At 35.4% G+C, this 12,696-nt stretch overlaps 3 protein-coding genes across 3 annotated transcripts in view; 1 reads left to right on the top strand and 2 right to left on the bottom strand.

Annotated features, from left to right (window-relative positions):
* The window catches only part of LOC105137785 (transferring glycosyl group transferase (DUF604)), a 3,356-nt gene extending 1,098 nt beyond the window's left edge, over positions 1 to 2,258 (top strand). Inside the window, exons 2-3 of the mRNA XM_011043659.1 lie at positions 265 to 807; positions 1,101 to 2,258. Of these exons, the coding sequence (XP_011041961.1) occupies positions 265 to 807; positions 1,101 to 1,211 (654 nt within the window). The 3' untranslated portion in view covers positions 1,212 to 2,258. The remainder of the gene's footprint in view (positions 1 to 264; positions 808 to 1,100) is intronic.
* LOC105137786 (probable serine/threonine-protein kinase RLCKVII) lies at positions 2,053 to 5,003 on the bottom strand. The gene is made up of 5 exons (XM_011043661.1): positions 4,745 to 5,003; positions 4,110 to 4,366; positions 3,744 to 3,933; positions 3,239 to 3,630; positions 2,053 to 2,651 (listed from the first exon to the last, which is right to left on the bottom strand). The coding sequence occupies exons 1-5, from the start codon at positions 4,851 to 4,853 to the stop codon at positions 2,382 to 2,384; spliced, it is 1,218 nt and encodes a 405-aa protein (XP_011041963.1). The 5' UTR covers positions 4,854 to 5,003; the 3' UTR covers positions 2,053 to 2,381.
* A 3,581-nt stretch (positions 5,004 to 8,584) lies between these two features.
* LOC105137784 (receptor-like protein kinase HERK 1) lies at positions 8,585 to 12,461 on the bottom strand. Its single transcript, XM_011043658.1, has one exon. The coding sequence runs from the start codon at positions 11,624 to 11,626 to the stop codon at positions 9,125 to 9,127; it is 2,502 nt and encodes an 833-aa protein (XP_011041960.1). The 5' UTR covers positions 11,627 to 12,461; the 3' UTR covers positions 8,585 to 9,124.
* Between the last annotated feature and the right edge of the window lie 235 nt (positions 12,462 to 12,696).

Here is a 12,696-nt window from a genome sequence, read left to right as displayed (position 1 = left end):
AGCAGGAATTAAGGAATTGAATGGAACGAATATAAAGTTCTTCGTTTGTAAAAACCTGTAAGCATTAATTAATTATGAGCTTAATGAATTTCTTAATTCCAGCAATATTTTTGAAAAGCTTCTGACGAAGAAACGATTACGTTTTCGGAAAGCTAGGGCCAGGAGAGGCAATTTAATTTTGGTGTCAAATTCTTTGATAAGATAACGTTCTGTTGCATATATATATATAATCATCTGGATTGTTAATTTGTTATGCTTATGCAGTATGATGTATATGGAGACCTTCTAGGCCTTCTGGCAGCCCATCCCGTAGCTCCACTGGCTTCACTTCATCATATCGATGTAGTGCAGCCAATATTCCCTGGCATGAGCCGAGCCAGAGCTCTCCAACACTTGTTCAAGTCGGTGCAGCTTGATTCAGCTAGCATAATGCAACAATCCATCTGCTATGACAAGAATAGGTACTGGTCCATCTCAGTCTCATGGGGCTATGTTGTTCAAATCTGGAGGGGAGTCGTCTCTCCTAGAGAGCTTGAGACCCCGGCAAGAACCTTTCTTAATTGGTATCGAAAAGCTGATTATACTGCATATACATTTAACACAAGGCCCGTGACGAAGCACCCATGTATGAAGCCCTTCGTTTTTTACATGAGCACTTCTAAATATGATCGAGCTAAGAAGCGAGCGATCGGGGTCTACACTCGCCGTAAATCACCATCCCCTTATTGCCGGTGGAAAATGGCATCCCCAGAAAGAATTGACTCTATTGTAGTATTGAAGAGGCCGGATACCCTTCGATGGCTGAAGGTAATACCTACTTTCTTTGAAAGAACATGATTTTCTTTAATGTTATTCCATGAGTGCTAATTATGATACGTTTTTCTCTTGCCATCCTTCAAACAATTGGTCACGTAGTGTCTCAGTCCAAACTCCAAAGGAACCAAGTAATAATAAACTCACCTAAATGATCATTATATACTCTGCTTAGAAATTTAGTGAAAGTCAGACACAATAGTAATAGCACCCAGGCAGCCAGCAGCTTGCAGGCAAAATCTTGCAAGGTTGATGCATTTACTGACTAAATGCAGCTTGTCTTGCAGTCACCGAGAAGGGACTGTTGCAGAGTTCTGCCAGCAAATAAAGCCTCGACGATGTACTTGTGGGTTGGCAATTGCAGAGATGGTGAGATCAGTGAATTCCAGCCACCATAAGTAACATTTATTATTTTCTTTCTCGGATCATACCATCCCAGTGCCTTAATTTCCCGGAGAATGCTGAACGCATACAGGAATCAAATCAATACCAAGGGTATAAAAATAGAACTGAAATAGAGCTCATTTTTACTAGTTTGAGCTGCTGCAACAAAGAACTCAGGTTTTCAATAGCCATTTCTTTGCTTCATTCATAGAGGTAAATTTGATACAAGCTCATGATTAACAACAATTTGTTTTCGCTACATCACCTAGTTTAAAGGTGTTCTCTCTATTATCTTCTCAAAGTGCTGAAAATCATATTTTTGTACCTACTTCTGCTGCAATTAATATAAAATTCTGAGTGATAGTTTCCTCACCCCAGACCACTTCTTTTTTTGTTTGGCTGCACTTGAATTGGATTCTAGTAAATCTACAATTTCATTTCATTGGATGGAATAGAATGGAATGATAGTGTCTCAGCAAAGCATAACCTCCTTCCAATTTCTTGGCAAACTACATTGTCATGTTCATGTCACTTCATGGGTGCTCTCTACGACTTGTTTTACACCTCCTAACAAACACATGAACCTGAAAAGTTTTGACACTCAACTTCTGGTTAAAACTCTCACGAAAACCCTGCCTCATCGTGAAGGCTTTCCTTGGATGAAAAGAAATGCGTTTCAACATTTAAAATGTCTTCACATTGTTGCGTATGCCATGGAATATACCAAGCCAGTGTACCTTGTGTCCAGAATAGGAAGAAGATGATCAATGTTCCGGGTAATGCTGTCCCATTTCAACTTCCCATTTCCAGGTATAACGCTAAATTCAATGACAGGAAAAAAACTATAGACAGGTGTGCAAAAAAGAACACCTCAGTGAGATTAGAGAAGGGCAATTATTACTTTGATTATTCAGGATAGAATATATAGAATGTGAAATAATTTCTGAAGAGAGGCATCTTAAATCCCAAAGCCCAGTTGTCATATACACCTGGAAAAACGAAAGGGCAGGAATTTCTCTGAGAGGATGAGGATGGAACTATAGCCAGATATCTCCCAGGTTGCAAAAATTGATACCCGGCACTAGGTATATTAACACTGCAAAAAGGTGTTGGGTCCTCAATTCCTAATTTTCCATCCTCCATATTAGTCACTCGTGGACCCACCCTATGCAATTTATGCTACATCATTGTCCCCTGTCCTTATCTAATCCAGGACGAGATGGGCTCCTCCGAGAGTCTTGGACAGAAGGGATTTGGGGATCATATTTGTGAGATGCCAGATAGTTCAGAGCCATAACCAAATCGGATACAGCAGGGCGCATATTGGGCTGCTCCTGCACACACATTGCGGCAATGGCGAGGGCTTGGTATAATCCTCTTATTGGATATTGACCTTGAAGCAAAGGGTCAACCATGCATGAGAAGTTCCTCCGGTCTTTGAACATGGGTCGAGCCTGCAAGCAAATCCAACGTATTTCACAAGTCCGTCATCACTATTCTACTCTTTGGTTTAACAAATTTCTATTTTTATACCTCGATTTTCAAAAAGCAAGCATGCCCTTCTTAACACATACTCACAGTTAAGCCTTGTTGAAGAAAGCTACGTATCAACTATTTATCACGAAGTTACAAAATTGAAGATCTTACATTCAAAATACTTTTTCTGAGCCAAAGTTATCAAGATACTATAGTTATAGTCGACTTGAGTTGTTAACCAAAGAATTTCAAGACTAGTTAATTGTTATAGAGATTTCTGTTTTATTAGCACAGGAGGCAATCTACAGAAATAACAACCATAAAAACGCAACATCTATATTCCACACTAGTGGTGTCATCAGAAGCAATTAAACATGTAGAGCCAGTTTGATCAGCCAATTGCCAAATGACATCAAAACATTAGGCTGCTTCCCGATTTTTATAATAACCAGTTAAGAGTTGTCCAGAAAACAAGTGTCCTTGAAAGCACAGTAAAGCTGAATTTTAAGAACAAAGACCTTAGCAGTAATGTAAAAACAAGGACATCAATCAGATATTGTCTTACCCATGCAACTAGATTCTGCTCACCACGTTCTTTTCTTTGATCAATTGCTTTCCTGCCTGTGATGAGCTCCAAAAGAACAACCCCGAAGCTATAAATATCTGATTTAAATGTCAGCTGACCTGTCATTGCATAATCTGGTGCACAGTATCCGTAGGTGCCCATAACCCTTGTAGAAACATGAGTCTTATCTCCGCTGGGTCCCACTTTTGCCAGACCAAAATCAGATAGCTTAGGATGATAGCCCTCGCCAAGCAAAATGTTGGAGCATTTTAAGTCGCGGTATATAACAGGAGGTTTCATTTCATTGTGCAAATACTCTAAACCTTTTGCTGCACCAGCAGCTATTTTCATTCTTGTGTTCCAATCAAGCGGTTGCCTATTGGGTGGAATATCTGAAAGCAGAAATGACAAAGGCGAAAATGTTGAAAGATAAAAGAATAGTAATTTGGTAAGCACGAAAGTAAACAATGAAAACGAGAATCCAATGCCAAAGAGACCTGCATACCATGTAAATGATTTTCCAGAGATCCTAATGGCATGTACTCATAAACCAATAGCCTCTGATCTCCCTCAGCACAAAACCCAATCAACTTGACAAGATTTGGATGGTCTGCTAGACTTAAAGTCACTACTTCAACTACAAACTCCTTAATCCCCTGAACTCCATTTCGATCAAGTTGCTTGATAGCAACAACCTATGACAACAACACGAAGAACAAGACAATTTAAGTCTAACCAACTAATTAACGGTGAACATAGGCAAACTACATCGGGGACACTGTAAAAGGAAGGTACCCTGTAATGAAACACGAACCTATTGAAACAGAAAACAATATTTCTGTAGGTAGTAAATGAATTACTTTGTACGAACCTGGTTGACTTTTTCCAGGTACCCTTTGTAAACCTTACCAAAACCTCCTTCACCCAAAAAACAATCAGACCTAAAATTGCTCGTTGCGGCCGCAAGTTCCTCAAAAGTAAAAGTTTGAGCCTGTTTTCCATTGCTTCTTCTATCCTTAGAAATCTCATCCTTCATATTTAAACTCTTTACATCCAATGACAATTGATCATCCTTAGATTCCCCCTCTTTACTTAAATTGTTCACATATGGCTTCATTTTCAATGACCCTAAAACAAATATAAAAAACAGTCAGAAGGGGCAACCATGAAAGTAAAAAAAATAATGTATACCGAAAAGAGTTTGGCGCTATTTATGACATCCAAACAGCAACATAAAGCCCAACAATCACGAATAATTACCTCTCTTGATTTAGAGAAATGTTTCAAAAACCAACAAAATCAAAACGATTCCAAATCAAAGCGTGAAAAGAATTGTTACAAATTCAAAAACATAAGAAAACCCTTTATGTTTCAATCCATGGTGATTGATTTTCGGGAAAAAAAAGAAGAAGGAAAGAAAACCCTATAACATATCAGCTGACTGAAAAAGGGTTACATTTAAATATTCAAAAAGATAAAAAATTTGATCATGAAAAGTTTAGCTACCCGAAGTGACTTGTGCTTGATCCTTGCGCTTAATGTTACTGTTATTTTCATTGATGCTGCTGCTCTCTGATCGCTTGCTCGGTTTCCCACTGCAGCAAAGAAAACCCATGTAATATAATATTTTATATTATCTTCTTCTTTCTTTCTTTCCTTTTGGTTTTTCTCTTACTTTCTCTTGCTATTGCCCGAACAGGGAGAACTACACAGACAAAGAAGAAAGAAACGCAACTGACAGAGTCACAAATAGTTGAAGAGACAGCTTGGCTTGGTTTCTGGGAGAGAAGTTTCTATTTAATTTATTTATTACATTTTTCGTGCTCACATTGAATCCTTCTATTCTTGATATTTTCTAAATGTGTCCACCTTTACTCTGTTTTTAATTTAAACAGTCCCTCGATTGAAACACTGCTCAATATTATCCTTCCCACCTAGATTTAGCATTAGCTTTGGGCGCTCAACTTAAAAATACATAAACAAATTAAAGAAAAAAATATTTTTAATTTTTTTTAAAAAGCGCAACATGGCCGGGACCAAAACGAAAACTCAAGAGAAAAAAGTTGCAAAATTTATAAATAAAAATTAAATTGAAAAGATAGAAAAAAGATTTAAGAAGAAAAAACCATTTATAATTTGGACTAAAAATTCAAAATTCTCCTTCTCATATTCAAAAACCCTAACCTCTCAAATCTCATGAAATCTCTCAAATTAATTGCAATAAATAATGAAATATTTCGTATATTCAGTGGCATCATTGTCTTACGACACGATACATACAAATTTTGTTTGACATGTCATGCCATGTTGCATAAACTAATGACAAATTGGATAGAGGGACTATATTAATAATATCTATCAAGTAAAGGGACTATATAAGCCAAAAAAGGAGTCACTTCCAAGTTGTGCGTCAATATAAACTTGTAACGGGGAGATCCATTGTAAGAAAGTACCACGTGTCCCTTGTAAGGATCGATTGGTAATCTTAAAAGTTGTCATTGGTCTTGTCTTCGTACCTGAGTGGAGTATGATGATGTGTCACTTCCTTATTGGGTGAAACTGATTTTGAGTGTCGCATCTTCCAGCAGAACAGGTTTTGGCAAAGCAGGGTTTTTTTTTTTATTATTATTCTTGCTTTGTTTGCTACATATTGCCTGACCGTGACGTACTTACCAGACGGCCAGCTAAAATAAATTTAAAAATAAAAAATATTATTTTAATATATCTTTAAATAAAAATTATTTTAAAAACAACAGCTTTTTTTGTCGGGTTTTGAAAACAAAAGGCAAAGTAAAATGCTTTTATATAGGTTAGAACACTGAAATTTTAGTGGAGCCCACTCAAATGAGAACCTGTGACATATATTACGCGGTTTCCCATTAAACAAATAATAATTTGAACCGTGATTTTTTGTTTTAAAATAATATATATATTTTAAAATTTATTTTTAATATTAGTATATTAAAATAATTAAAATATAAAAAATAATTTAAAATTTAATAATTAAGACTGTTGCACTAAACACACTAACAATTATAAATCTTCACCATCTAACACCAATTAACTAGAGAATATATTTTATTGTTCTGGATGCGCTTGGCCTGCTATCATTACATCATGTTTATCACTTCGAGTGTATTTGTATTTGAGATAGTTTTTGTAGTTTTAATTTTAAATAATTAAATTTTAAAAAAATGTTGTTAGTTAGATTTAAATATGATAAAAATTATGGTTGAGGTTTATATATAGTAAAAAAGTATGTATAAAATGTTTGGTTGTAGTTGTGTTTTCAAAAGTGTTTTTTATTTGGAAATGCATAAAAATTATTTTTTTATTTTTTAAAAATATTTGGCTGTAGTTGTGTTTTCAAAAGTGTTTTTTACTTGAAAATGCATAAAAATAATTTTTGATATCAATGCATTAAAATAATTTGAAAATAAAAAAAATAAATTAATTTGAATTAAATAAAAAAAATAATTTTTTTTTAAATTTTAAAAAAATGCTTTTAAAATTAAAAAACAAATAATATTTTACAAAATTCAGTTAAAAAAATATGTAAACATTGCTTCATAAAAAATACTTTCCAAAGTCAATTTTTTGATGGGTCTCATAATATAATTGTGTTTTTTACACCGTAAACATAAAAGCTAAGATTAAACAACGCATCTTTATCCCTTAATAACACCGTAAATGTAAAAGCTAAGATTAAACAAACGCACCTTTATCCCTTAATACTATAATTTTCTAAAAAATTATAGTTATAAATAAAAAAATCTTATTCAAATGTAAAAAATTTTAATACAAAAAATTAAAAAAATAATACTTTAAATTTTTAAATTTATACTGAATTTAAAAAAAAACATTTTAAAAGTTCTCTATAATTTTTCAATACAATGTTTTCATTTTTTTTCAAATAAAGAAAAACATGAACAATATATGTTTTCTCCTTTTAACATACAAATATTTTTTTAGCAATGTAAAATAATAATTTTTTATTTTTATTTTCATTTTTACTTATTGAGACAAATTTAAGTTTTATTATATATCTAATATAAAGATTTTTTTTAGTTATCTATATATTATTGTTTTCTCCTTTTAACGACACTTTTTTATTTAATTTAATTTAAATGAAATAAAATAATATTATACAAGTAGATTATCCCAAATATAAAATATCAAGGTGATTGATAAAAATCATGGTTTTAATTTTTTTTAATGAAAAATAGTTTATAATCTTGATATATCTTTTATTTTTATGGTGAAGAAATTTGTCTTTATTTTTAATAAATGAACATGTTTTTCAATTTTTCATTGAAATTTTTTTAATATATATATGTGTGTGTGTGTGTGTGTGGATCTTTAGAATAATTTCACGATAAATAATTTTTATGGGAGAAAGGAGTGTAATATCTGAAATGTCTAATAATTTCTTGGAACAAAGACAAAAATCTGATTTCTTTATTTTTAAGGTAAAAATTATTAAAAACTTTGTAGTTTTTTCTAGGAGGGCGCAGAAACATGGACAGAAATATGATGATATTTTATTTCAAATCTACCATTATAAATTGCTCATAACTTCTATCTCAATAAGAGTGTCGCAGACAGGAGTTATTGGGACAATGGGATATGTAGCAAGCAGTTCATACTAATCAGATGATCTTCTTTCACTTTTAAGATTTTGTGTTTCGTGTTAGAATTCCACTACAACTCTGTCGGACAAGCTTTTCTTGATTCCATATTTGTCCGAGCATGCATAACACTCAAACAAAACCAGATGCATGGAGAAGAGAGTGGTAAAAGATCGTATAAGAAGGAAGAAAGGTGAAAGAGGTGGCTCGGTGATCGACGGCATTGCATTTGGGGAGTTCAAAGAGCCGGACCCGGAGCCTGGCCCCTTCAAAATAGATAAATAAGTTCTCTAGCAGAGTTTATGTTTCCTACTGTGATTCAAATTCTTTTTAAATAATATTTTCTAAACAGAATATATATATATATATTATTTTTAACATGAATACATCAAAACTATAAAAATAACACTAACAAACATGGAGGCAAAAAGGACAAATCCTTTTGGTCATCTGGTCATCATTATCGTTAAATGAATTTTCAATTGTGCTGATAAGTCATGAGGTGTAATCCAATGGCTGCTCCCCTTTGAGTCTCATGTTCAAATCCAAATTAATTCAACAAATTTCAGCATGAATGGATATTTTCCATCCATGCAACTCAGGGAAATGGCACGCCTACCGGGTCAAAAAAAGCAGCATGGAAATCATTTCCAATACCAGCAGTTGCAAAACAACTACATCATCATCATGAGACCTTGCAATAATGGTTTCAAACTAGAATAATTCCTCCATCACAGGCACATCATGTGTTATTGTCATACTAAGCATAATGTGAAGAATACTCGATGCAATGAAAAAAAATATTCAAAAACATCTGCAAACATAGAAATTAATGCACCTCATACCGACTTCATATTAGTACCAACAAAGAATAAAGACACATACATTGGTACAGGATAAAATTCAACTTCCTTGTCAATTTACTAAAACTCACTTGAACCATCTCTTCTGTAACTGAAAATGTAGCTTGATTGCAGAATTCTGGAAACAATTCAGCATGGTTTAGACAACTTTATGAAAGCCGACTAGCTGTAGAACATGGGAATGTCTCCAATCACAAGACATAAAATGATCTGGGGAGATGCTCTCATAATTTGAACAAGGAAGCAAATGCACCTTGACAAGTATTGGGTTTCGTTTCCCAGCAAAACAAAGAGAATTTCCCCATCTCTTCAAATATGACAAAAACAGTGGTTGGTGAAAGGAAAAACCAGAGTTATCAGAGGAGCTAAATCCATCAAGCTTACCATCTAGCGAGTTATCTGCCCTCAGACTTAACCAGTTGTGAGAATACCCTGCTCATTGAAACACCTGAGAGATCATCCACACTCGAGGCTTCAAATTTTGCAGCAGAAACACTACTATCAGTATGGCTGAAATTGTTGATTTGCGGAGAGAGCTCACCAATCATATTAATACTGTTGTCTTCGGGATCGCCTGGAACAACTGCCTCTTGTAGTTGAAGGGCATACTCCAGATTCCACAAGACATCTCCCATAGAAGGCCTGTCAACCCCAAAGTCAGCTAAGCATTTCTCAGCAGTTTCTCCAAACTTCCTAAGTGAATCTGGTCTAACTTTCCCCACAAGAGTAGGGTCTATTATTTCTTCCAGCTGTCCTCTCTTCTGCCATTTCATTGCCCATTCAGCTAAGTTAACCATTTCTCTTGGAAGGGATGGATCTATAACTGGTCTGGCACAAAGAACTTCAAACAATACCACCCCGAATGAATAGATATCTGATTTCTCAGTCAGTTGTTGCCTTCTAAAATACTCAGGATCAAGGTATCCAAAGCTCCCCTTCACTGCTGTGCTCACATGAGTCTGATCAATTTCAGGTCCTGTCTTAGAAAGCCCAAAATCAGCTACTTTGGCCATGAGATTCTCATCGAGCAAGATGTTAGCGGACTTTACATCACGATGTATAACTGCTTTTGCATAGCCAGTGTGAAGGTAATGAAGTCCTCTAGCTGCTCCAATGCATATCTCAAGCCTGTCCTTCCAACACAAGCTGGGAGAACCCGAGCCATAGAGATGACTCTTGAGAGTCCCATTCTCCATGTATTCATAAATCAAGATCATTTCATTCTTTTCATCACAGTACCCAATCAACGAAACCAGATGGCGATGCCGGAACTGAGAGAGCATCTCAATTTCAGTCTGGAACTCTGCAAGTCCCTGTTGGGATCGTGGATTTCCCCTTTTAACAGCCACTTTTGTACCATCATTTAAAACTCCTTTGTATACCTTCCCAAAACCACCAATTCCAATAACCCAACTCTCATCAAAATTGTTTGTCGCCTCATGAACTGCTGCAAAAGGAATACAATACCCCAAATTAGAATCAAGAGTAGCGGTTGTTCCATTTGAGTATTTACTACCCATGGTGTGAGAATTTCCTCCATTGATGGATAAAGGAATCCACATCTTAGAATTTCCTTGGCGTGCCAGCCTTCTTCTCTTTCTGCAGAACACAAGGAAAATTCCAGCCAACACCACTAGGATAACTGCTCCGATGCTTAAGCCCACTATCACACCAACATTCTTCTTTGAACTTGAATCTGAAACATCAGGAGCTGGCCCACTGAGGCTGCCCAAGGAGTTGTTCATTTTCATGATCTCCAACCCATTTAGAATTGCATTGGGGTAGGCACCAGGAATTGTTTTAGTTGGGCCAATACTCACACGAAGTTTATTGCTGACTGTTGCTGCAGTAACAAAATCCTTATAAAATGCAACAGCCAAAGCATTTGCAAAACCGCTTGGATCTAAATTCTCGGCAACAAGCCAGGAGTCAATGTAAACATTGAAGTAGAGATAGTTAAGACTGCTACTTAATATATCACAGAAGTGAAACCTAACAAGAAACTGAAAACCTGGATTCACATTGAACTCCCAGGTCACGTTGAAGTTGCTGTTGGGATCATTCTCTGAGTTCATTCCAATGGCAGTACCATACACAGCATTTGGAGCAGAATCCCGAGTTGCCCCACCACCTACATACTTGACAGCTGCAATATTGGACACGTTGATAGCAAGATTATTTCCAATGAGATAACTTTTGTCAGGAACCCAAGTTCTCCCAAGGGTATCATTCTCAAAGGAAACTGTTGGTCCACCCATGTTCACCCTATAAACTGTTTCCAGTGCCTGCCAGGATAGGCCTTTGAGTCTCCCCGCAGGATTAAAAGTCTCGGCATCATCAGTAATGAGCTCATCAGGGACTGAAACGACTTCCAAGGCATTTAAGAAGGCGAATGAATTGCCAGAGGGAGTGAAAGTGATAACAAGATCCTTCGAGGTTACATTAGCTGAAAATTCTTTGACAACAGAAGTCTTCACACTGAAATTGCTGAGGAAGACATGGTTTGGGGTGGAAACATCAAAACTCGCACTGCTCATGTCATAACTACCACTAACAAATGGATTGAAATAGAGGCGAATCCAATGCCTCCCAGGTTGACGAATCGGAAAGGAGTACTTTGAGGTTTCGTCAAAGATTCTTGCTGTTTGATAAAGTGGTGAATTATCTCCGGAAGTGACAGATTTTGAACTACTTGCCAAAGTGCTTTTCGGGGTTGAAAGAAAGATTGAGGCAGAGTCATCAGCAACAAAAACACGGCCACCCACTGTAGTATTGGTGGGTGATCCACAATCTATAAGATAATTGTCTACAGGGGTAAATCCACTAGACAAAAATGCCAAGATTAAGACTGTTAGAAGTACACAAATGACAATTCTAGATCCTCCACCACCCATCATTTCAAAATCTGGAACTTTATGGAAGAACAAAGGAAATATGGGAATTTATTGAGCTTTAAAATAGAAACTAAGGATTCTTATCAAGGCAGAGCACTAAGTTAGCACTAGTAATCAATAGCAAAACAACAGAAATCAAAATCCATGAAGAGGGCTGAATAAGGAAGTGAAATCAAAATCCAAGATTGTATAATGTACCAAAATCAAGCAAAGAAGTTGTGCTTATTAGTTGCAGATATGTAAGAAATCTAAACAGCAATGGATAGAATTAAATAAGAGTACAAATCTAAAGTTGTCAAAAGCAATACAAGGAAAGGAGCTTGTAGTTGCTGGCAATCACAAATAAATGGAGACTAAGAAAGCCCATGAAGATAAACGAACAACATTAAAAAAAAATGATGGCACCTTGAGCGAAATTTGAGTTTCAGTGGAGAGATACCCAGATGGGAAAAACCTGCGAGAAGGACCAAGTAAATCTGGTGTACTGTGGAATTCTAATAAAGGACTTTGAATTCAAATCAGAGCAGTCAAAACACAAGCTAGTGTGAATTGGTGACAACCCAAGATAACGACAGATTCCTAGATGTTTTATGTTTTGTGCTGAATAAGAAGGTAAAAAACACTTGCACTAACAAACCAAGGAAAAACAATTACAGAGTCAGAACCAGCTAGGGTTTTTGATGGCTGGGGTTTGTTTTGGTGAATTTTGTTGAGGGGTGGATGAAACCTCTTCTATTAAAATATGACTTAGGTCAGAAAATTAAGGAATATGAGAACATGGGAGTTAGCAGCTACTCCATAGATATGTCATTGGAAACGAAAAAAGAAAGAGAAAGGTTTGACTATTCAATCCGACACATTCGTCATTTATTATACTAGTTTATTACCTGCGATTTCGCTGCGGATTAGACCTAAATCTTTTGCAACGTATAAAATAAATATTTAGAATACAGATATTTTTACATTTAAACTTGAAAACTATCCAATTAATTTTTTATTTAGCTAAATTTTTAAATTAAATCATAAAAATTACTCTGATGCGACATTATTAAATAAAAATCTTCAAAATAAAA

Source organism: Populus euphratica, unplaced genomic scaffold (assembly GCF_000495115.2).
Source record: "Populus euphratica unplaced genomic scaffold, PopEup_1.0 scaffold71.1, whole genome shotgun sequence".
In the NCBI taxonomy this organism is placed as follows: Eukaryota; Viridiplantae; Streptophyta; class Magnoliopsida; order Malpighiales; family Salicaceae; genus Populus; species Populus euphratica.
This window is presented reverse-complemented; position numbering and strand designations above follow the sequence as displayed.